Raw genomic sequence first — 23,516 nt, 5'->3', positions numbered from 1 at the left:
ATGTTGGGGGGTTATTGTTCCTCCATTGCCAGCCTACAGTGCTGCTGCTACTGGTTTGAACTGGGAGGGCTCTCCCCCTGCACTTCAAATTGCCCCTCCGTGCCCGTGCTCTGCCTCCCCAGCTGCAGCAGCAGGTACCTTGCCCAAGAGGTGTGGCGAGGTCCCTGCCTGGGCACGGCCAGGACTGGCAGTGGGGGGCCCAGCAGACCCTTGGAGGAACTGCTGTGGCCATGGCAGCAAGGCAGAGATGTCCCACGTCCCCCAGGCATTGCCCAGCCCCAAGTGCTTGGGCTGCAGCCAGGGGCGGCACAGCTGGGCCCTGACCCCAGCCCTCCTGCACCAGCCTGAAAGGAGGAGGCCAGGGAGCACCTCCTGGCTGGGCTGTGGCCAGCCTGGAAGGAGGAAAAGGCTTCTGGGCCGGGAGACCTAAGGAATCTCTGGCTCTTCCTGGCCTGGCTGGCTGCCCACAGGCAGGTGGGAGCTGCTGAGCTCGGCCGTGCTCCCTGTGCCTCGCGCGCCACGGCACTGCCAGAGCTCCTGTACTGCAACGGGAGGGGGGCAGAGTGGGCAGTGGGCACAGGGGCAGTGCTGGGGACATGGGCAGAGGCACGGGGCAGTCCTGTCCCCCCTGCTGTGCAAGCAGGGTCTGTCCTGGCAGGGCAAAGATGGGCTCTGCCAGGTTGCAGCTCACTGAGTGAGGAAAGAGGGATGCCAGGGGCACAGGGAGAGCGCTGAGCCCTGCGCTCCTTGGGGACCGCTGGATGTCCCCGGGGGGGACAGGAGAGCTCACTGCCCACTTAGGGCTGGCAAGGGATGTTCAGTGTGGCTGTGGGACAGCACCAGCTCCTCCAGCACCACCACCTGGGTACCACCAGCATCCCTCAGTGCCCATGTTCATGGCAGGCTGATGCATGAGTGAGACCCCCGGAGCTGCACCCCAACACCCTCCAGGGTCGCCCACAAGGATCCCTGCACCCTCCTGAGGAGGAGGACGGGCAGGCCCAGGTCTGTCCCATCCCCAGGGAGCATCAGAGCTTCCCTCTCGCTCCGGCATTTCCGCCGGCAGTGGCAGGAATGCGGTGGCCGCGGGAACAATGCCGGCACCTAGCGCTGGTCACCTCGGTGACAGCACGGGAGCAGCTGCCAGGCACAGCCCTGCTCCCAAGGAGCTGGCAGGAAGCAGATGGAGATGACACCGGCCGCCATTTCCTGCAGCAGGACGTGCGGGTTTCTCCAGCACGCTGCCCTGGCTGGCCCAGCAGGGCCTTGGGCACACAGGCATCGCTGCTCCGGGCTGCCAAAGCCCTGTGCCACACACGGGCACCAGCACCCTGCTGCACCCGGCCGGACCCAGCGCCATCTCCACCCTGGAGGGGCACATGCCACCACCCATGTGGGACGGGCACTGCGCTGCAGTGCCAGCACATCAGGGGCGCACCCAGGAGCTCAACCAGCAGGAGCCAGTGGCACGGGACCTTCTGCCACTGTCTCCAGCTGTGCCCAGCACACTCTTAAAGTGGCTGGGGGAGAGCCCAGCCCTCAGCTGTCCCCAGAGTGAGCCTGGAGCTCCAGGCAGGGCTCTATGACAGTGCAGAACTGCATGAGGAAGGGCAGGTGTGCCCTGCACAGCCCCCAGGCCTTGCACAATGAAGGTTTATTTGGAACGAACAGTTTCCCAATAAATTATGTAATTTAAAAATTTTAAGGATAAGAAAAAGGCAAAAGGGAGGGGAGCCTGCAGCAGCTCAGCCAGTGCACGGGGACCACAGGGCCACATGATACCCTGGGCTGAGCCCAGGCACCAGCAGGGGCTCTGTGACCACAACCTCCTCCCCTTGGCTTTGGCCTCCCGCACCTGAGGCCACATGGCCCCACAGGCCTTAGTGTTTCAGTGGGACAGGCCACTCTTGCACCCTCAGTCACCAGCCCCAGGGCTGTCTCCTCAGCCAGCTGTGTGACCCTTGCACAGCAGCTCCCATGCACAGCCCCCCCAGCTGCTTCTCTGGCCCCTGAGGAGCATTTGTGGCTCCTTTCACTCCCCCAAAACCCACACCCTCTGCTAGCACCCCAAGAAGGAGACAACGGACTCCATCTAGAGGCACCTGGTGACCCAGCCTGTCCTACCCCCACACTGTAAGCTGGGCGAGAGGGACAGGGGTCCCATCCTGCTCCAAATGCACAGGACAGCCCAGGGGGAGCAGAGGGCAGCTCATGGCTCTACCTGACCCTGGTCACTGCGAGTCACCCACCATCCTGTGTCCTTGGGGGAAGCTGGGGCAGGGAAGGGAGAGGAAAGTGAGGGCAGAGTGGGGGGTGCAGGGACAGACTTGTGTGCTGAGGCCCTGTGTCCTGGGAGGGAGGGGAGAGGGGAAAGGCCATGCTGAAGGGGAGAGGCCAAACGTCCAAACAACCTTCCTGGGTCAGCACGGTCCATAGCACAGTGATGGCATCGGGGCTGGCACGGCTGTGTGGCAGAGGGTGGCACACGTCCCACAGCAGTCTGGGGTGATGTACACACCAGCACACATACCTGGCACTGGAGCGACGCAGAGTGCCACGGCCTCCAAGAGCACCAGCCATCCCCACCTTCCTCCACAGCAGCTCTTGGGAGATGGAGGTGACACAGAGAGAAGCGTGACCTGGGAACCGGTGATACTGCCACGGGACGATGGGCGCTGGCACAGTGCTCGGGTATCGACAGATCCACCTGGCTCCCAGGGCAAGCCGGAGGCTCCAGAGGTGGATGGCAGTGCAATGAGCGTGCAGGTCCTCTGCAGCGTGGGGCATGGCGTGGCAAGGAGGGGGAACTGTCCCTTCCCACTGTAAACACGGCACTTGGAGAGCTTCGAGCCTTTACCCCTCGCAGCTGTCAGAGGCCCGGCCGGAGCGCGGGCCCGCCTTTGGCACACGGCACGAGTCACTCCTCGTCCCCGCTGAGCAGGAAGCTGTAGAGGAAGTTGATGGCACGCTGGCGGTCCTGCTGGCTCTGCCTGGCCATCAGGTTGGGCGGAGGGCGCAGGAGGAGGCTGGAGAACAGGGCAGCTGTGGAGGCAGGTAAAATCAGTCACCGGTGAGGAACAAAGACCTTGGGAGGCACAGAACAGGCTGGGATGGAGCGAGGGCCGCAGAGAAACCACACTCACCGATCATGGTAGCACTGACGTTGTTGTCCTCCGAGTACTTGAGCAGCTCCCGCAGGAAGGACATCAGGTACCGAAACACGTTGCGGTGGCAGCTCGGCAGCTGAAGGATCACCTGCAAGGAAATGGTGTCAGGAAGCTCTCCCAGCTCCCACTGCTGCAGCCTGCGTATGTGTGGCACTCCAGGTTCCACAGCAACTTACCCACAGCTGCAGCCTAGTACTGATGGCACTTGTGGGCTGTGGCTCCTGGTGACACCGCTTCAAGGAAAGCTGTGTCACCAGGAAAAAGTCCCCAGTGCCCTGTGGCTGCTTCCTGCTTGTTTCCAGTTGGATCTCAGCTCTCACTGCCCCAAAACTTCCCCCTCTGCTCAGGGACATGCTTGACCTGGCCTGCTGCCCCACCAGCTCTTAAGAGCCATGCACAGCCCTCCACGAAGGACAGGAATTGTAGCTCTGAGCAGGTGCTGAAGCCCTCAGGACCAGGAGTGGCTTGGCCCCTCCCCGTTCCCCATGTGCTCAGGGTAAGACAGGGCTCACTTGGGGTCCCTCTGGAAGAGCTGCCCCCTCTCCCAGAGCCACTGTGGGCCCCCAGGCAGGGAGCAGGGCCCCGGCAGGCCCAGAGGCATGGCACAGCCCACGGCAGCAGGAGCTGCCCTGAGCTGGCAGCAGACGCACCTGTCGGCACAGCCGGCTGCTGTGGGACCCCTCCAGGCAGCGCTGGTACAGCTCATAGCAGATCACAGGCTCTGGCAGAGCCTCCAGGAAGATGAGGAGAGCTTCAGCCACAGAGTGATTACTGCCCGCTGGAGGGCTGGGAATCAAGGGTCATGCTGAGCACAGAGATCCCCTCCCTCCCCAGATGCTCATCTCACAGGAGGTCACACAAGTCCCCTGCCTGTCTATCCTCTCCTCCTTCTCCTCCACTGTCCCCCATCCATGAAAAACCCTGCACTGCATTTCCCACCCTCTGGCTGCACAGAAGCCCCCTGCTCCATTAGCTTCTTCTCCAGACCATGCTCTTCAGTACCCCAGCTCCTGCACTTGGCACAGCCCTGCAGAAGCTTCCAGAGCTCCCGGCTGATTTGGCCAGCACAGATTCAACTTTGAGAAAGGTTGTGGGGGGCCCAAGGGGAGCCCATCCCTGCCAGGAACCCTGCCAGGTAAAGGTGACAGACAAGCTCTCCCGAGAGTGAACTGTCCCAGCAGAGCTGAGATCCATCACAGAAGGATACGGATTGTCTCGGGAATGCTGGTGTCCAGGCAGTCAATGATCTGCTCCAGCTCTTCCTGCATGCCTGGAGTCTGGAACAGGTCCTCCTGTCAAAAACAGCACAAGGATGGAGTAAGTCACTTTCCCCACAAAGGCTGAGGCACATGGTGACTCCCAGTGAATGGTGAACCCTGGGACACCCAGCCAGTGCTTTGAGCACAGGGAAAAGCCTTGCCTTGTAAACACCAAACTGGAGCTGATCACCAGGTGTGTGTGAGGAACCAGGCCACCAGGAGAGCTCCAGTGTGGCAGAGGCCCCCTCCCTCTCACCTGGTGGAGGGCATGCTTGAATAGGTGGTCCACCAAGAGCCAGATCTCCTTTGGCACCTGCAGCGGCACCTCACTTGCTTCCTCACTGTCCAGGGAGCCCATCTGCAGGATGGATTTCTCCTGGGGAGAAAGCACACAAGGGCTCAGGGAAACCTCAGCCCCTTCTGCCTCACTCCCTTAGTCACTGGTAGGGAAAGCGGGGACAGGGAAGCAGCACGACCCTGGGGTGCTCCCGCCCTGAATCACTTCCACAGCACCAGCCATTGCCCCACAGGTCCTGGCTCCTCTCCCTTCTGCTGCCCCATGGAACAACCTGCCCGGTCTCTCCAGCAGCCCCAGCCCCCTCAGAGCCCCAGGAGGTGCCCCGGCCCCATCCCAGCTCCCACGCTGCAGCCAGCAGAGGCTGGGACCCAGCCAGTCCCTGTGTGGGGAGCCCAGCCCTGTCCCCACCCAGCCCACGCCTTCCCTGCCCCGGGTGCTCCAGCCACGGCTGCTCCCAGCGCTCTGCAACTGTCCTGACTCCTGAAGCTTCTTCCTCCATTTTCCCAAGGAGAGCTCTCACTGAGAGCAGGCCACCACTCTCACAGTTCCTGCTTACTCCTGTGGAGCAGCTGACGTGCTCCATGGCTCAGATGTCTCCATCGCACCAAGCTTTAACCGGATCCACGTCCTTGGCTTGATTTTACTCTCACTTCATGATCACTCACATTCCTGTGACTTCCAAGGAGGAAGCCATGCCCAGCACTCCCAAAGCACCCAGGAACCAGCACAAGCAGGAACACAACCCCGCCACCAGCAGAGGAGTCCAAAAGCCACACAGAAAGCACCTCACACCAGCTGAGGCAAAACTGCCATGGCTGTCCCTGCAGCACACAGAGCCACTGACAGCAGCCATGGGCGGCTTCCCTGCTATGCCCAGAGACACACCAAGCTGACACAAGCCCAGGTGACACGGGCAGTAGCCCCAGCTGCCACACAGCACAGCTCTGCCCTGCACAGCACCAGCTCTGACCCTGCCAGCAGATGAGGAGTCACGGCTGCACAGCTGCCTCGCTCAGCCACATGCACTGGCATGGTCGGGCAGCAGCATGTCAGGCAAGAGCATTACAGGATTCCTCTAAAAGGGAAGGGGGGAGAGCTGCAGACCTTCTCCCAGGTCTGTGGACACTCTTCCCAGGCTGAGGCTCTTCTACAGAACTCCCCTGTCAGGGCATCACTGGAGCCAAGCGCTGGAGCAGCCCTTTGCATGACTGGGGGAGCTGTGGAGACCCCCCTAGAGGGGATCCCAGGTGTTCAGAGAAGAGGAGAAGGCTCCAGGCGCCTCGGGGCAGACGAGAAGGAAGAGAGGGAGGAGCAGGGGGAGGAGGCGGGCGCGCCTTGGCCGGGCCCCGAGCGCCCTCTCCTGCCGCGTGAGAGCAAGGGAGGCACGCCTCGTCCTTCCCACGGCAAGATGCTCCCAAAAATCAAAACTCCTCCCTTCTCCTCTGCCAGGAGGGAGTATGTGAGCTTCATGAACACCCGAGCTTGATCCCCTCTTGGAGAGGAAACATTCCTTCCCTCTCCTGTTGTGCTCTGCCACTGTGCTGACAGCCCAGAGACGAACAACTCCCCCAGAATGGGAAGCCGGCGCAGAACCAGCTCGAACAAGTTACAAATGTCAGAGCCAGCACAGGGAGAGTTAATGACCATCCCCAGCATCTCCCACTTGCTCTCCCAGGGAAGTTTTCCTTGCTTGGCTCCAGCACCAAGCATGGGTGCCAAGGGAAGCAGTGATCCCGCTCGGGCATTGTGGCCATCAGAGCAGCAGTCCCAGCTCCACTGCTTGGGGAGGCACAGAAACATCCACCTCCTGCACAAGGCCCTCCCTCGGCCTCCACAGGGACACAACCAGATGGAAGGAACAAAAGACCCGAGTTTCCTCCTCCAGCCCTCTTCTCACAGGTCTGAGAGGATGCTGTGGTGAATCCCTCCTCATGGTCAGATGTATGTCAAAGGCTGCCAGTCTTTTTTGGCAATATCCAGCACTGCTGTTAGGATCAAGAAAGTAATTTTTTTCCTCCCAAAGCAAATTTGATGAGCTTCAACATTGCAGTTGGGCTTGGCTCTGGGGTCACTCTATGCTTCTCCATGCCCTCATCCAGCCCACAGCTGTGCTAAGAAGCTTTGCTGGCAGCCGTGTCCCCTCTGTGCTCCCCTCCCCTTCCCTCTGCCACAGAAAACAAGGGAAAAGCTCCCATTCTTTACAAACACACCACTGAGAAGCGGACTGCCAAGCAGCAATTGCTCGTGTTACCTTTTCTAAGAAGCTGTCTTCTTCCTGAGAGCAGCAGCAAAGAGAGGAGAGGAAAAAGTGTGGTTAAGAGGGAGAAAGCACTCTCGGATCAACTCTTGTGATTAAGCAGAAGCCTAATTTGCATTACAAGAACCCACTGAACACCAGGTCCTTCACACATTTTGCTGACACGGCCAAAGTTAAACCTGTGGTGAGAGATTTGCCTGCCAATTAACAACAATCCTGCTCATATGATGCACAGCCTCATCAGGATTTCTGGAAAGCCCTCCAAGGGGCTTAGACAGCACTCTTCACTGGCTGGGCCATGGGCAGGTGAGATGTGTCCACCAAGAAGAAGTTCCCTAGTCACAATCACTGCCCCTACATTATTTCAGCCATCTTCCCTTGTGACCAGGCCAGAGATAAAACGTTCCCTGGGCTAAATCTGTGTTTCTGAGTGTGCGGCAGCTGTGGAGCTCACAGGGCCCCTAAGCAGCTTTCGGTACAGTCAGGGAAATGAGGGTTTGTGCTCAAACCCGGCTGCTGCTGCTGCAGCCTAAGAGCATTAGCATTGCACAGAGAGGAGTGTGCCAAGCCCTCCGGCAGCACAGCCAAGCCCTCAGCATCCCCAAACAGCCATCCCTGTAGAGCCAGGGCCGGCTGGACACTGCTCATAGGTCTGCAGGAGGAAACAGAAGCAGGCTGTCCATGCTGAGTCCTGGCAGATTGACCTTTTGGGGTGGGAACAGCCCCAGCGCATTCCCAGGCTGAGCTGGGAGCAGCTGCAGCTCCCAGGGCACAGGGACACCAGGAGGGAGGAGCATCTCAGGGTCCCCTGTGGCTTCTGCAGCGCCTGCTTCCTCTGGAGCCTGCCTGAATTCTAACAGAGCCACAACAGACTGTCCTCTTCCTGAGAACAGCTTGCTTCCAACAGGAGCTGGCACAGATTTCTCTCCTGAGGCACAGGGGGAGGGACACACTCTCAGGTTTGGGAGGGCAGACAGCCACCTGCACGTTTTGTAACGGGTGAGTCATGTCCACCTCACCCCCCAGCCTGAGCCTGGCTGCTCATCTCTCCACAGAATCACAGAGTGGTTTGGGTTGGGAGGGAGTTAAAGCTCATCTCATTCCACTCTCCTGTCATGGGCAGGGACATCTTCCACTATCCCAGGTTGCTCCAAGCCCCTTCCAACCTGGCAGGGAATTGGGCAGCTCTGGGCAAACAGTGCCAGGGCCTCCCCACGCTTTCAGGGAACAATTTCTCCCTAATGTTGAGCCTTCGGCACGATCTGCTCCACAAGACTCACCTGCCCCTGACAGGGGTTCTTCAAGAGGCTTTTTAAAACCCAAAATAGCATTCCAAGAAATGATCAAGGATGAGACACTAATACTGAAATCCCAAAGGAGAGGTGCTCAAGTGACAGCAGCCATGTCAGCGTCTCCCTCCTTGGAGAACCAGGAAAGCCATTCCCAGACAAACTCCCACCTGCACGGTGCTATCCTGCACCCACCTACCTCAGCCCCTCAGAGACTGGATCTCCAGACCTCTCTCCACTGAAACAGACAGAAAAAGTCTAGCCAGGCTGAGGAAGATGTTTGGTCCAGTGAAGGATGAGCCCATGTAAGTGAAGAAGGTTCTTAATGCACACACACTGCCAGCCTCACAGAGCCTGAGCAGCACTCAGGGAACTGCACCCAAATGCTCCAGCTTGCAGGGCAGGCAGCCCCAGCACCACTGGCCCAGGCAGTAAGTGATCAGCTTGGTCTGATTCCAAGGATTTCTCAGCTCACAGGTAAAATCAGAACTAAAAAACTTAAAATATGCCCCCATGCCCATAAGGAGACCTGTGTCCCTGCTGCAGACACTGGAGCAGGTGCTCCTTGCTGACTGTTTTGCCTGCTTTATTTCTAGATGTTTCACTGAGTAGCAGGAGAAGGAAATCTATAGATGGAAGGAGAAGAAGCCTCAGTGGACTCGTACAAATCTAACAGTGTGTTCTGTGAGGGCAGAGCCAAGAGCCTGGGCCCAAATTCCTCTCTATCAAGCAAGAAGTTGGTGCTGAGCTGGAAAAAGCAGGTAGAAAAGCAAACGAGGCCAGTGAAATGTTCCAGACCCACTTCTAGAACAAGACTGACAATAACCAAATCCTCAGAAATCTGAGGAGCCTGAAGCCTGGATCGGTTGCTTGACCTGAGGAGGCAAACACTTTATCTTGCCACATGCATCCTGCCTAGCCTGATTAGTGTGTTAAAAAGTCAAAATTCTCATATAAAATAGACTCCTCTGTATATTGGACTTGTGAGAAAAGTAGATACCTACAATAAAAGATGGGAACTGGAAGAGGCAGGGAGAGGCACTGGACAACTGCTGAAGGGATAAGAAAATGTGGAAACAACGGGAGTGGAGGCTGGCAAATCTAGGGAGGTGGAAAAGCAGCAGCTTACTGGACAAAAAGGCCCTCATGTAAGGGTGAGACTGTGAGATAGGAGAGGAGAGGAAAGATATCACATGGTAAAGAGCCTCAAACAATGGGGCTGAGCTTTCAGGTGGAAAGAAAGAAAGGACTCTCCTGCCTGAACAAGAATGGGGACATGAACTGGCACACTGAGGAGCTGCTGCACCTCACTGGAACATGGCCAGGTAAGGCAGTAAGGAGAGATGAATGAAACCAGCCTGGAAATCAGAATTACATCCCCAAAATGGGACAACCCCAGAAACAGCTGAGAGTACCCAAAAAACAAGAGGTGACTAGGACACCACTGCACCCTCTCCCATGCACACAATGAGCTGTGGGAGAAGGAAAATTGATGCTGGGGGCTGGCATAGGCTGGGAAGAGGAACAGTTTGCTGCACCACAGAGAGATCTCTCCCTGATGAGCTCTCTCTCACCCCAGGCATTATCTCTCACTGCGGTTGGTGTGGGAGGAAATGGCCAGAGAGGCTGTGACATTGCTCATCTGCTGAGCTGTGTCCTTCAGCACCCCACACCCCACACTTTGGTCCTTCTGCTTGCTCTTCCCCTGAGCAGTGGGAACGTATCCAGAAGGAAAAGGCCTCCAAGGCACTCACCAAAGCAAAAGAAGCCCATATACCTTGGATGAGAGGACCCTAATCACATCTCTTATGACACTGCAGTGCCACCCAGCTGAGCCTGCCAGCACCAGTAACACCAACATGAGGTGCTGGGATCACTTTTTCATCCCATCAAACAATATTCAGATCCCCCTGAGAAAAAGGGGATAAAGTACAGGCTGTCAAAACCCCTGGCTGTGGTAGGCAGGGAGAATAGAAGAGGACCTCAAGCTCTGTGAAGTCACTCATCTCAGAGCCAGCACAGACAACCTGACCTGCAGGTACTGCTCCTGCTTTTGGGAGCAATCAGGAGGGAATCAGGCTTCTCTGGGTTAGAAGAGCCTCAGGAGGGAATCAGGCTTCTCTGATTAGAGGGTTAGAAGAGCCGCTTCAGAACTCACCAGGTCTATGAGTTTGGTGACTGGAACTTCTCGGATGGGTCGCTTCATCCGGCACAAGGCCTCGAGCGAAGTGCCAAAGCAGCTGGGCAGGTAGGTCCCACTGATGGTCAGGAAATAGTCCTTCCCTCGGTCCAGGTGCAGAACAAGAATATCCTCAATTTTATCCTCGCCAGAGTTCAGCAGGGTAACTGAGTCCTTGCTGACGTACACGTCCAGGGAGATCTCTGTGCTCTCATCTGCAACACACTGCAGTGCTCAAGAACACACAGACACTCTCCAAAAGGGATGATGGGGACAAACATACAGTGCAAGGGACAAAGGCCACAACAGAAAAGACAGACAAGACTGATGGCAAGGAAGGTGGGACACAGGAAAGACAGGAAGGACTGAATGGAGATGGGATGGGGGCGTCTACAGCACTACACTCACCTGGCTCTAGGTAACCTTCACAAGGCTCAGCCCGAAGCCATGGCTTGCAGTAGTGGCTGTCATTGAGCTTTGGGATGAAGGAGAAGTGACAGGTGACTTGCCCATTATTGGTAATCTGGAACTTCTGTTTCTGCAGCTGACGGAACTTCACGTTCTCAAACTCGAACTGTAGAGCAAAAAGAAATCAAGTGATATTAGTGGCCAGGATATGGCCCATGGCCAGCCCTCCACAGACTCTGCACTGGCCCCCTGAGGCTGAGAGGAGCCCATCTAATGCAGAATTCCTCACACAAGTCCTGCCAAAGAGCCAAGACAACATCTCCTCACTAACCCAATTCCTGACCATAAGATAAAGGATAGAGCTCAGTTTTCTATAATCCAGTTAATTGAAACAAGGTCTTTGAAAGAAGTTCTGGCACTTTGAAGGTTGCTGTGTTTGGGCAGAGACAGTGATTCCAGTTTCATCCTCACCTCTCTCCTGCTCAGCTCTAGCGAAGGAAGAAAGTCATTCTCCATCCTGTCCATTATACGAACAATGTCTTCAAACAGCTTCCGATACTTCTGCTCATCCACAACCTTCACCTGTGGGACACAAAAAACACTCAACAAAACTTCTGACTGGCCTTCACAGGAACTCTCTTGATCATGAGTGAGCTGCAGAAGTGAATTATTTCTCTAAGCACTCGCTTCTGTAGCTGCAAGGCTGAGAGAGTTCACACACATGTGCGCAGTCCCAAGCTGCATCTAAAACTTTACACAGATTTCACCCTGCAGGTGTCACCAGGGTCTGTCTGGCCACTGGTCACACAACTGAGAGACAACTGGAGGCAACCTCTGTGAGACAACAATGGCATGCTGCAGCACTCCTCGTGATTGTCCAGAGGGAAAGGAGAAAAGCCTTTCTTTAAATAGACTCAGCCTATTCCACTCAGCGCAGGTGAGGCACACCTGAAGTGCTGTGTCTGGTTCTGGGTTCCCCAGTACAGGAGAGACACGGAGCCCCTGGAGTGGGGCCAGCAAAAACTACAGAGATGCTAAAGTGCCTGGAGCATCTCCCTTACAGGGAAAGGCTGAGGGGGCTGGGGCTGTTCACCCTGAAGAGGAGACACAGCTGAGAGGGGCTCTGTCTGTTCCTGACTGCAGGGAGGGCTCAGAGCAGGGCCCAGCCTCTACTCTGTGGGGCCCAGCAATGGCACAAGAGGCATGGGCAGGAACTGATCCCAAGACGTTTCACCTGAATGTGAGGAAGAACAACTTCACTGTGTGGGTGACAGAGCACTGAAATTGATTTCCCAGAGAGGCTGTGAAATCTCCCTCAATGGAGAGAGTCCAGAACTGCCTGGACACAATCCTGTGCCATGTGCTCTACGATGGCCTTGCTGGAGCAGGGAGATGGGACCCAACAACCCACTGTGGTTGCTTCCAACCTGACCCATTCTGTGACCTGAGCCACCCAGGGAGCAGAAGGCAGCAAAAATGGACATGGAGTGTCCTCATTTGCTGTGCCAAAAAACCTGAATTTGCTGTCACCCTCCACTGAAGCCATCCAGGTGTGAACCAGATGACACATCTGATGCAGGTACAGCCAGGTCCAGGCTGCTCCTGTGTCTCCGTGTGGAGGAGGGAACAGCAGGACTCAGGCATTCCCGTGCTGCCAGATGCAGCGCCCCCACAGCGGGCACACCTCAGCTGGGCTCATGTGTCCTCTTGCAACAGCCTGAGCAGAGCTGCCCTGACTCTGTCACCGCCTCCCACAGCAATGCCTGGAATGCCTGGCAGCGCTGGGATCCTGCCCAACAAACACACAAACCCACCCCGATGCGGAACAGGGCGCTGACAGGCTTGTGGTCACTGGTCTTGAGCTCCATGTGGCTGCAGTACCGGAGCTGACTGACGTCCCCTCCTCTCCAAAGGATCCGATCGCACCACGCTGGCACACGACACTTACCACTACAAAGAAACACAGGTTACCAGGGCAATCCAACAATCCTATCAAGCCATCCAAGCTGTTCCTCTTCCCAACAAGGCAGCTCCCTCCACCCGCATCATCACAGCAGTGATGGCATGAACTCCTATCACTTACCCCAACTTGAATTCTGTTACTTCTTCTGCTCTCTCCCCCTTTCCCAATACAGCAGATAAAATTCCCATCCTTTCCAGCACCAGGAAACAAAATAACCCTCAGTCAAGCCCACCACAGCCTGAACCCATGTGTGCTGTGACCCAAGCTACATGACTTTCTTGTGCTGCCAGACCTTTCTGTTGACAATCCAACCCATGGCTTATTGCTTCCACTCCAGAAAGTCTACTCAGTGACTACTATTATGTTGTGAAGCCTGAATCCTGGGTTATCCTTCTTCAGATTAATTACTGTGGTGATTCATAAACATGGCAAGTCAAGTTCAATCATTACATGGTTTGAAAGTCCTTTTTGGGAGTTTCTCCCTTTGGAGCAGCCCCTGCAGCAGATGCAGCCGTGTCTGTGGGAGGCACCAAGCAGGAACCACAGCTGCTATCACAGTGCAGCCACCCTGTGGGTGTGCAAGTCAGGGGACAGGGTGACTCAGAGAGCCTGTTTCCTTAGCTCTTCAATTCTTTTTTTATACTGTTTGCCTGTCCCTGGTAATAGAAAAAGGCCCCAGTGCAGGGTCACCTGAGCTCACACTTCACCTGCCTTCATCCAGCGAGATCAGCAGCTACAGAGGTTTAAGGGATGTGCCTGCTCAATGTACACAGGGGCTGCTTATTGCAGAAAGCAGGAAAGAAAGGAAGGCCAAACATAACACTGACAAGTATGCACAGTTCTAAGAAGCAGGAAATCAAATTTTGCGAGAAAATGTGTTTCATGCCATAGGTAAATACACCCCGTTGCAGCCAATGTACCTGGAGTCCCAGCGATCTGTTTTAGAGTCATATTTATACGTGGGGATGAATTTAATATCTCCCTCCATGAAATCTGCAAATGCTTTCTTCTGAGTGCGCTGAATATTCAGCTAAAGCAGAAAAAAAAGCTTTAAAAAGAAAAAAAAACAAACCAAACCAAACCCAAGAAACCCTCCCTTGCCACAGCAGTGTTAGAGAGCAGATCTACAGGCAGAGCAACCGTGGCCTGTGGCCATTCTGTGGGATTCACAGACAACCCCAAACTGTCTCTCAGACCTCACACCTTTAACACACAAGTGGAAAGTTTCCCAAACAGACCCAGTACAAATGAGCATCATACTGCTCACCAGACCATGCAGGCAGCATCGAGCAGGAGTTAAGGGAAATATTAATTACTAATGCTTTCATCAGTTTTCAGGCTTAGGATTGCCATCATTAATTGCTCCCTACCAATCATTTTAGCATAGAGCCTCCAGGATTGCACTTGCCTGACAACCTGACACCACCCTCCTTTGCTCCTTTCCTCTTCTGGATGTTTTCCTCAGTAAGACCTAAGCTACAGCTATTTCCTGAACAAAGCTCTGTAGTACAGCAAAAATGAGCTAGAGAGGACAACCAACCAAATTTATTGTTAAACTGTGTCAGAGGTGACACTGCACCACTGCTGTTCATGGTTCCCAGGTGAAACCCTTCCCCTGAAAGGGACCTGCCACCACCTTCTGTGTGCTGCAGGGAAGGGCCGAGCAGGGAAGGCGACAGCACAGAATTCAGGTCAAACTGGCTAAGCAGATTTGGGCTCCAAATCAATACCTCTTTCACAACACTGATCACAGCAGCTTTTGTTGCTGTTACAAATGCTTGTGGTCAGCTTGTGGAGGGAACTCCTGCACTAAGACACAGACTCACTTACACAGTGACTGCCTGAGTTACCCAGTTACCCCAGTATGGACAATTTGGTTTTGTTAGGGGGATGTTGCAACCAGCACACCCAGAGCTCTGTCAGGGTCCAGTGTCTATGTCTGTGTCCAGACCCTTATTGCAGTGTGCAATGGAATTATGTAGGTTGGAAAAGCCCTCCAAAACCACTGAGTCGAATGGTTCCTCCAGCACTGTCAAGGCCCCACCTAACCTATGTCCCCACGTGCCACCTCTACATGTCTGTTAAATCCCTCCAGGAATGGGGACATCACTGCCCTGGGCAGTCTGTACCATGGCTGGACAGCATTTTCCATTAAAAAAAATTTTCCTAATATCCAACCTGAACCTCTCCTGGCACAACTTGAGGCCATTTCCTCTTGTCCTCCCAGTTGTTACCTGGGAGAAGAGACCAACCCTGACCTGTCCTCTCAGGGAGCTGTAGAGAGCGAGAAGGTCCCCCTGAGCCTTCTTTTCTCCAGGCTGAGCCCCTGCAGCTGCTCCTCATCAGATCTGTGCTCCAACCCCATCCCCAGCTCCATGTCTGCCAGGTCCTCCCTAGCAGAGGACCTCCCAAACCAAGATGACCTCCCAGGGATGGGGTGAATGTGAGCGAGTTCACTGACCTGGTCATAAGTCAGCAGTTTCTGAAGTTCGTTCTTGCTGATGAGATTCTTCACTTCACTGGCATCCAGCAGACACAGCCTGTAGTTCAGGTCTCCCAGCCAGATAACAACACTGCAAACAAAGATACACAAACAATCATGGAATGGTCTGGTTTGGAAATGAGCTTAAACCTCATCTTGTACCAGCTGGGCAGGGACACCTTCCACTCTCCCAGGTTGCTCCAAGAGAACAGCACTGACTCTAATGAAGCAAGACCACTGTTCACACAAAATCCAGCTGGTGTTGAGGCTCTTCTCATATTAAGAAGAGAGTCATGGTGGAGCTCACTAAGCAAAGTCAGCCTGTCAGCCAGCAGGACAGGTGAGGCATCTGCAGGGTTATCTGCTTTCACCTGTTGGTTTTTCACTGCCTTTCCTTCAACCAGAGCAGGCCACTGCTGCACCACCTACTGAGCCAAGACCGCCTGACACAGAATTAGCAGGAGCAGAATCAGGGTCTTGGAGGTTACAACCTTTTAGACATTGTTTCCCATCCCTGCAATCAGCCACACCTCACCAGCACCTGCCCCCACCCCGCTCCTCTCCAGGCTCCCAAACAGGCCTACAGCCTTCTTGCTATCAGCAGCTACAGAAGGACTCGTGGGATGCACTCTTCACTCCATAAAGGTTTCCTTTAAAGATTAAAATTTAAACCCCTTGCTAGTACCAAAGCTCTTCCTGTTTACAGTCAAACCTCAACATTTCCATTAGTGGATTATCAAGGATAATCTAATATTGTAAGGTTTTTTTCTGTACTAATCCACTCTACATTTTTGGTTTTTAAATGGTTTAAGTATTAATTACAGAAATACCAACCATTTGAATTCTGTTTAGGCCTGCTGAAAAGGAAGTTATACACAAACACAAGGAGAGGGACACTGGGCACAGGTGCATAAGGCACTGCAACAAGGAGGTGACCAGTCTGTCTGCAGGAACTGCAGCACACCACAGCCATAGGATTTCACATTTTTTTATTAAGCCAGAAAACTTATCTGCATGAAACCTCCTGTTGCTGCAGTTCTGACTTGACTGGGGTTACTCAACACCACTGCCAAAGGGTACAACTCACTCGTGCTTCATGATGTTGAGCTCAGACAGGCAGTCTGAGCTGGGGATCAGGAAGCTCATCCGGGCACAGATGTCCTTGTAGTCCTGGTTTCGACGCTCAAAGTCCTCCACGTGGGCAGCCAGGTGCGAGTTGACAACACAGAACGTGGTGTTGTAGAACATGAACCTGATGGCCACACCACCCTTGTTGCCCTAGGGACAGGAGGGACCAGTGGGCAGTGGGTGGCAGGTGAGGGGACTGGGATGGCACAGGTGAACCAGGCCAGACTGTGCCACTTCTTGCATGGACACAGGGAAGCAACAAGCTGGCCTTGGTGACTCACCATCTTTCCCATGACTCCTGTGCCCACAGACTCTGTCACAATCTCTCTGATATTGCTCAGATGATCCTTCTTAGCAAATATGAGCAACATCATCCCAACCAGGCGGACCATTTGCACCTGCAAAAATAAACGGGATCCTGAATTCCCAGAGAGGCAGCGGGAATGCAGTTCTGATCTGCTCTGCCTGATGCTCTGCTGTTCTGGCTCTCCCTGTTCCTCATGTTCTCTACTCAATCCCTAATTGCAACAACAGAACCCAAAGGGTCTCCTGTCCTGAACAGCAAGGTTCTTGGGATCCATCTGTTTCTGCCCAGGAGCTGCCAGCAGTGCTGAGCCCACTGCATTCCCTACTCTGGTCCCTCCCTACAGCAGGGTGGGCAATGAGAAACTGAATAAATGCCCAGCAAGTTTGTGACTCGGGGCTCAGCCCTTGCCGTGCTCTAGCCAGCACAAACAGAGAGCTCCAGCCAGGCCCAGGGCTGGGGCTGTCCTGAGGCTGCAGATGCAGTGGGGGTCAGAGCCCACCTTGGCTTACTGTAGACTCCAGTGCAGAGGGGAATGGACAGAGACGCTCCTATTTCCCTGAAGCAGACGTGCCTGATGTATGGGGTAGCAAAAAGCATCTCTGAGCTGCATAGACTGACTCATTCTCGGGAAATACTTGTTCCCTAAAGCCCAGGGCCTCTCTGGATCTGAGTAGATATCTGCTCCCACAGAGCTCAGCCCACAGAGGCTAACACCGTGCTCATGTGCCCTGTCCCATTGGGGATCTCAGGTCTGCTGCTGATCTTTTACATGTGCTAAGCCAACACTGCCCAGTCTGTTACCTTCCTGCACCTCCAAAACAGTGGTACCATCCCTGTGAAACAGTGGCATCACCACTCTGAAACAATGACAAGGCCTCACCTGCTTGAGCACAGTCTGCATGCTCACCTCTATGCACAGAAACATTCACATGTGTTGGGATTAAGTCTATGGAGTGAGGAACGAAGCTGAGAGCAGAGAATTTGGCTGCAGGGGGCCAGCACCCGGTGTGCTCTGCAGGAGCAGAATTTGCAGGTGACCACAAGCCTTATCTACAGCTTCAGCCACTTCCCCCTCCTGCAGCCCTATCCTGCACTCTCCCTTTCACTACAGTGGGAGAAATTCACCCAAAACTAAAGTGAAGCAAAGGGGGGAGAGGGAGCAGGAACCTCTGCAGTTCAGACCCTGACTCCTGGCTCCCCTTGATAGGTCTCAGCTCAGTAAGATACTCTATTCCCTGTTTCATTTCCTGTAACATCTGCTCACAGCAAGCAGGATGGGGTGTGACAGCAAACACACAGGCTAAGGAAGAAAGAAAGAGAAACCCATTCATGTATTCAGGACTGGTCCCTGCAGCAGAAAGGTTTGTCATAGCAGAGATAAAAGATAGAGTGTCTTGCTCTAAACCAGCCAGAACAAAGTCCTGCTGCCACAGCTGAAGCAATTCTGACTCAAGGCAGCAGCATCCAGAAGATTTCACTTCATAAATCATCCCATTCCTTCAGAGAAAATATATTCACTTAATTTACCAGCACAGGACACACCTGGCTTCTATAGTACAGGATGAGAAGGTAATATAGGTAGAGAATTTGAACCTGCTGCTTCTCTTACACCTATCTCCTATTTGATAAAGGTATTGTGGTCCCCACCTTTACAAATTTCTACTTCAAAGGACAATGCTTCTTACAGCTGTGGTGCAGAAACAGACTCTCCAGATTTAATCTGACACATCTGACAGATGCCCAGGCATGCACATGCCCAGTATCACACTTGGTTTCTCCAAGCCTTGCTCCTCGGACAGGGAGGAAAAGGGAGGCTCTTTTCCTTTTTCCTTCCTTCCCATCATGCCAGCTCCATGACAAGCCCCCATGCCACTGAGCACAACTCACTTTCTTGTATTTGGCCTTAGGGTGCAGGGATCTCTCCACAGCAGACAGCCACTCCTGTTCCTTCGTAGAATCAAGGTAGAAAAAAGCCTCTGTGCTGAGGTCCAGCTCCTGGAACCTGGAAACCCAAGAGCTTAGCACCTCCAGCCTTCCTGCACATCCTCCTCTTCCTACAGAAATGTGAAACCTCCAACAACAGCCCTTGGAGGAACAGCTCTTTATGGCCACCTGCTAAATAAAGCAGTAGAATTTCCCCATGTGCCTTTGAGATCTACCCCAAGCCCCCAGCAACCCCTTCCCTGAGAAACACCACTTTAGGCAGAGGACAAGGAGCGAGCTCTGCAGATACCTCCAGGAAAATCTATTGTCATGCTAGCTTTGTTCAGCCTGATCCTCTGCCTCATCCAATGGCTTTCTGCCCTCAGACAGACCCCGTGTGACACAGCTCAGCTCTGTGCAGCCTCTGAGAGCATGACAGGAACCTAAATCCAACCCAGCCCTCCTGGATCCCCCCAGCTGCTCACCCGATGCAGTAGAAGTCTGGAGGCTCCATGTCATACACCAGCCATGGGCTCAAGAAGCTGTCAGGAGACTGCCCATTCACATTCCATGTACCCACAAAGAACCTGCAACACAAACACAGCTGAGCTGTTAAAAACACAATGCAAACCACAGCAGCACAGCAGTGTTCTGGCTGGAAGCATGCACCATGAGCTGTCCCTGCATGGAGCAATGACTGCCACGGGGGAACTGAAAGTCACAGAATCACTGAGCCTGGAAAAGACCTCCAGGATCATTGAGTCCAAGCTGTGTCCAGTCCCCACCTTGTCACCCAGCCCAGAGCTCTGAGTGCCATGTCCAGGCATTCCCTGCACACCTCCAGAGATGGGGACTCCAGACCTCCCTGGGCAGCCCCTGCCAATGCCTGACCACCCTTCCCGTGAAGAAATTCCTTCTGGAGTCCAACCTGAACCTTTCCTGGTGCAGTCTGAGGCCATTTCCTCTTGTACTCTCCCTTGCTCCCTGGGAGCAGAGCCCGACCCCCCTGGCTGCCCCCTCCTGTCAGGGAGTTGGGGAGAGCCAGAAAGTCACCCTGAGCCTCCTCTTCTCGAGGCTGAGGCTTCCCTGCTCCCTCAGCTGCTCCTCAAAGATTCTCCCAGGCTTGGCTCCCTCCCAGTGACACTGCTCTCAGAGTGGAGTAGGGCATTCCACCAGCAAACATCTGGCTCTTTTAACATCACATCACGAGGGGCAACACCACGACACTATGGTGGGACATCTGTCTTCACTCTTTCTGCCCATCTGCTCCAGCCTTACCAAGGCTCAGGAGATCTGACATACACAGAGATAACACAAAAGCAGCAGCTGCTCCATGGACACAAGACTTTTGGTTGTACCATCCTCACTGGCCACCTGAGCTGCAACCCATCACCAGCTGCCAGGGTCCAATCTGGGTGAGATCCCACAGCTCTGTCCTGCCCTCCCAGCTCTCACCTGAAGTTGTGCAGGTTGATGTAGGCCTTCTCCCTCTTGGCCAGCACATGTTTGATGAGTCCCTCTCTCTGCCCCGACTGTGTGCTGGGCAAAAACATCTTGCGCATCGTGTTTGTCACCTTGGGCTGGTCTCTGGATGCGCCTTCTCTCTCTCTGTGAAATCTAGGAAGGAAGCAAGAGCAGCACTAGAACTAGTTCTGCTGTCTAGGAAGAAAAGTAAAAAAGGGAACAGATCCCCTACATTACTTACTGCTTACTGTGAGGGACAGGAGGAGGTGGGGGTTCCCGTCGAGATCCCGTCTGGTGGTTCTGCATGTTCCTTTTCTCTTCTAGGCTCAGCGTGCTGAAGTCATCCTCAAACCCCAGAGCTCCTGTAATGAAAAATCCAAGAAAAACACCCTGAGAAACAACCTGAAAGAGCTCAGATCAAGAAGGGAAAAAATGTAACTTCACAGAAAGCAAAAAACCAAATGACAGTAGGAATACATCAACTGTGTGACCCTGGAAATGGGAGAAAGGGGCACTAACCACAAGGCAAGGCAGGAAGGAGCTTAACATGCACAAACCAAGGGTGAAAATAGCACTCAGGAAGGAATTAACAGACAAGGAAGCGTGGCCAGACCCAGCTCCTACCCTGGGCACCCCAGCACTGCACAGGCCCCAGAGCAAAGCCAACTGTACCTGGAGACAGACCTGTGAGGCTCTTCTCCACCTGGTGCCAAATGGCTGAGTCCTTAGGTTCAGGAAGAGATGCTTTCAGGTGGGCTGGAAAAAAACCCATCCCTGTCAGAAACTGCTGGCAGAGGATTTCACACGCACAGGGGCAACTCTGCTCACCTTCCTGTATGCTCTGCACTTCTGACAGGAACCCCAAGCAGCGCTCCTCGTCAGGGATCTCGAAGAGCCGCTCTGGTGCTGCCTCACCCTGGATCCTGACCTTGCAGCCTGCTTCAAACACACTCACTGAGTCAGCCCAGGCTGCCTCAGAGCCCCCAGGCTTCCCACCCAGCTTCCAGATGCTGTTTGTGATGGAAACCTGCACCTAAGTTACCCTCCCTGCGCTTCTGAGGTCCCCCCACCCTGCTTGGGGTATCCCCAGCACATTCTCCTGGCTTTAGGAATCCTCCCTACTGCAATTTTGCAAAGAGCTCTAAAAGCACAAAGAAAAATTTGAGACATTTTGACCATCTGCATTTCAAACCTTGTCTGTCATGGCAATGTCCTGTCCCATGTGTCATGAATGTCATGACACAGGCAGATGATAATATCAGAGGGAAAACCATCCTGTTTGAGCAGAGGACAAACACAGAGCCTGGGGGAAGACTGGAAGGCAAAACAAGCACCAGTGGCTGTTCCCTGACAGGATCTTTAGCTACACCACTGCCCTTATGAAACTTACTGTTTGTAGCTATATCAATCAGCAGAGTCTCTTCTGCCTCTAGAAAAGAGAAAGGCGGGATCAGTAGAGTTGACGCTGGATGCTGCAGTAATTGAGGACTCATCTAATTACACTACCAGCCATGAGAGAGTCCTGACAGGAACAGAGAGCTCTCATTTACATCTGTACATTCCTAACGGTTCTGGCAGAGAGAACCTGGACAGTCACCTCCCAACAAGTGTCCCAGGGAGATTCCCACCACACAGTTCTCATACACCTGGATGGCTTTTCCCCATCCGTGCAGCTACTTTGGGAAAGACCAACTTGACAAGGAACTTCAGAGCTTCTCTACAGAGCAAGACCTGGGACAGAACATCCCTGAGCTGCACACAAGGGAATGAGCAAATACAGAAAAAAGGACTTTTACTCCTCACAAGGATTTGCCCCAGGGTCACTTGTTGCTATTTAAGTTCTTCCAAGACAAGGCCTAAAACCCTTCCTCATCCAACAGGTGGGATGCTGAGAGCTTGCTAGACCGTAGGAAGTTTAGATGTAAACATGCAGGAAAAGGCAACAGCTCCCCACTCTTGGCTTAGCAGAGACTTTGAGAGACAGACACCAAATTCCAGACCCTGAAACCAGGTTCTGCATGTGTTGGCTCTGTGTGATGCCAAGCCCAACACGCACTGGAGCCAGCCAAGTTCCTCACAAGTGCATGCTGACATGGAATGACAACTTGCTTGGATGAGGAACAAGGGGATGCCATAAAATGTGACTTGCTGTTTCACAAGGAAAGGATTCAATCTGCTGTGCCTCAGGAGACAGGTCAGGAAACACCATTAGATTGAAGGTTTGAGGATGAACAGCAGGGGATTCTCAACCTTCCCCCCAGCAGTCAATACCTTGCACACATTTAAAACGGCTATTGATGGGAATATAATCCGGATCAGAGTTTTCTTTCTCCTGGGAGCGAATAACGACCCTGTAGACAGAAGGAAGGCTTATAAAAACCCGGCAGCCACGCACACAAACGGAAGCTGCGTGTACAGAGACACTGCTTGATTTTTATCGTTAAACTTCTGGGGCAGGAGAAGGAAAAAGGCAACGAAGGTGAGACCGTGCAGGACGCGGATACCCCGGGGAAGAAGTAAGAGCTGCTGAACTCTCCGTGCCACGGGGCAGGGCCAACACCGGGATGGAGCGGCTCTGGCTGCCGGAGGAGCACCGGGCGGTCGGGAAGGCACCTCCGCAGCGCCGGTGCCCCGGGTCCGAGCCCGCAGGGTGAGGGGAGCCCGCCGGGGGAGCACGCAGGGATCCCGAGAGTCACGACGGCTGCGGCCGCTCGGCGAAGAACCGAGCCGTGCACGGTACCGCCGCGGCGGTACCGACCGAGGTGAGCCGGGCCCCGCCACGCTCGCACTCACCCGTAGCGGCCGGCCCGCCGCTCCAGGCCGAGCACGCACGGCTCCCGCCGCCCGGCCAGCACCTCCGTGCCAGCAACGCTCTGCGCCGCAGTTAAGGAAACCTCCGGTCACCGGCCTGCCCCGCCCCACCGCACCCCCGCCCGCCCGGCCCCTCGCGCCCGCTGGATACGAGCAGGCCGCAGCCCGCGGCGCGCGCCTCCATGGCGGCGCTCGGTCTCCCAGCGACTCCGCGCTGGGCACGGGCGCGGAGCAAAGCAGCGCCCGCCGCCGCGGCCGCGCCCCCTGCTGGCGGGAGGACCCCACCGCCCGTGCCCGTGACGTGCGCCGATTGCGCGGCAGGAACCGGGAGCGCACCGGGGGCGGGGGACCTGTGGATCTGCCGGGTTCCCCTGGATGTCCCGCAGCTCACTTCCCACCGCGCGGCGGGAAATGGAGCAGCCGGGACCGGCGCTCGTCCGGGTATTGCCCCAAACCGGGAGCAGCGCTCGACCCCGCCCATTTCCTCCCGTCCCCGGCGTTGATTGGCTGCAGGCGCTGCTGATTTACATGTGGCGCGGTGCAGGTCGGGAAGGGCCGGGTTCGAAGCGCAGGGCGGCAGC

General features: G+C 54.7%; 1 protein-coding gene across 8 annotated transcripts; it reads right to left on the bottom strand.

Moving 5' to 3' along the window:
- Positions 1-1,639: 1,639 nt before the first annotated feature.
- Positions 1,640-23,125, bottom strand: OCRL (OCRL inositol polyphosphate-5-phosphatase). Of its 8 annotated transcripts, none has more exons than XM_063170220.1 (24): positions 23,087-23,125; positions 22,918-22,997; positions 22,396-22,475; positions 21,515-21,553; positions 20,953-21,063; positions 20,797-20,880; positions 20,366-20,486; positions 20,116-20,277; positions 19,146-19,247; positions 18,625-18,739; positions 16,712-16,828; positions 16,390-16,580; positions 15,282-15,393; positions 13,741-13,850; positions 12,672-12,807; positions 11,329-11,439; positions 10,858-11,023; positions 10,429-10,664; positions 6,976-6,999; positions 4,683-4,802; positions 4,375-4,459; positions 3,818-3,945; positions 3,144-3,255; positions 1,640-3,042 (listed from the first exon to the last, which is right to left on the bottom strand). In XM_063170220.1, exons 1-24 carry the CDS (start codon positions 23,117-23,119, stop codon positions 2,918-2,920), a joined length of 2,700 nt encoding a protein of 899 aa, XP_063026290.1. In that variant the 5' UTR covers positions 23,120-23,125; the 3' UTR covers positions 1,640-2,917. The 8 variants fall into 8 exon arrangements, with proteins under 8 accessions (XP_063026290.1, XP_063026292.1, XP_063026291.1 ...); XM_063170222.1 differs by having other exon boundaries at positions 20,809-20,880; XM_063170221.1 differs by having other exon boundaries at positions 20,953-21,060.
- Between the last annotated feature and the right edge of the window lie 391 nt (positions 23,126-23,516).

This window comes from Melospiza melodia, chromosome 16 (genome assembly GCF_035770615.1).
Source record: "Melospiza melodia melodia isolate bMelMel2 chromosome 16, bMelMel2.pri, whole genome shotgun sequence".
Classification (NCBI taxonomy): domain Eukaryota; kingdom Metazoa; phylum Chordata; class Aves; order Passeriformes; family Passerellidae; genus Melospiza; species Melospiza melodia.
The sequence above is the reverse complement of the archived record's forward strand: the minus strand, read 5'-3'. Positions and strand labels throughout refer to the sequence as shown.

Bases quoted from the DNA above. Each gene is read 5' to 3' on its own strand.
- OCRL (XM_063170220.1), bottom strand. From the start codon at position 23,119: ATGGAGGCGCGCGCCGCGGGCTGCGGCCTGCTC. The intron at 19,248-20,115 runs GTGAGAGCTGGG...TTTGTGTTGCAG, and splicing joins ATCAACCTGCACAACTTCAG to GTTCTTTGTGGGTACATGGA. The intron at 4,803-6,975 runs GTAACACGAGCA...CTTTCTCCCCAG, and splicing joins AAGACAGCTTCTTAGAAAAG to GAGAAATCCATCCTGCAGAT.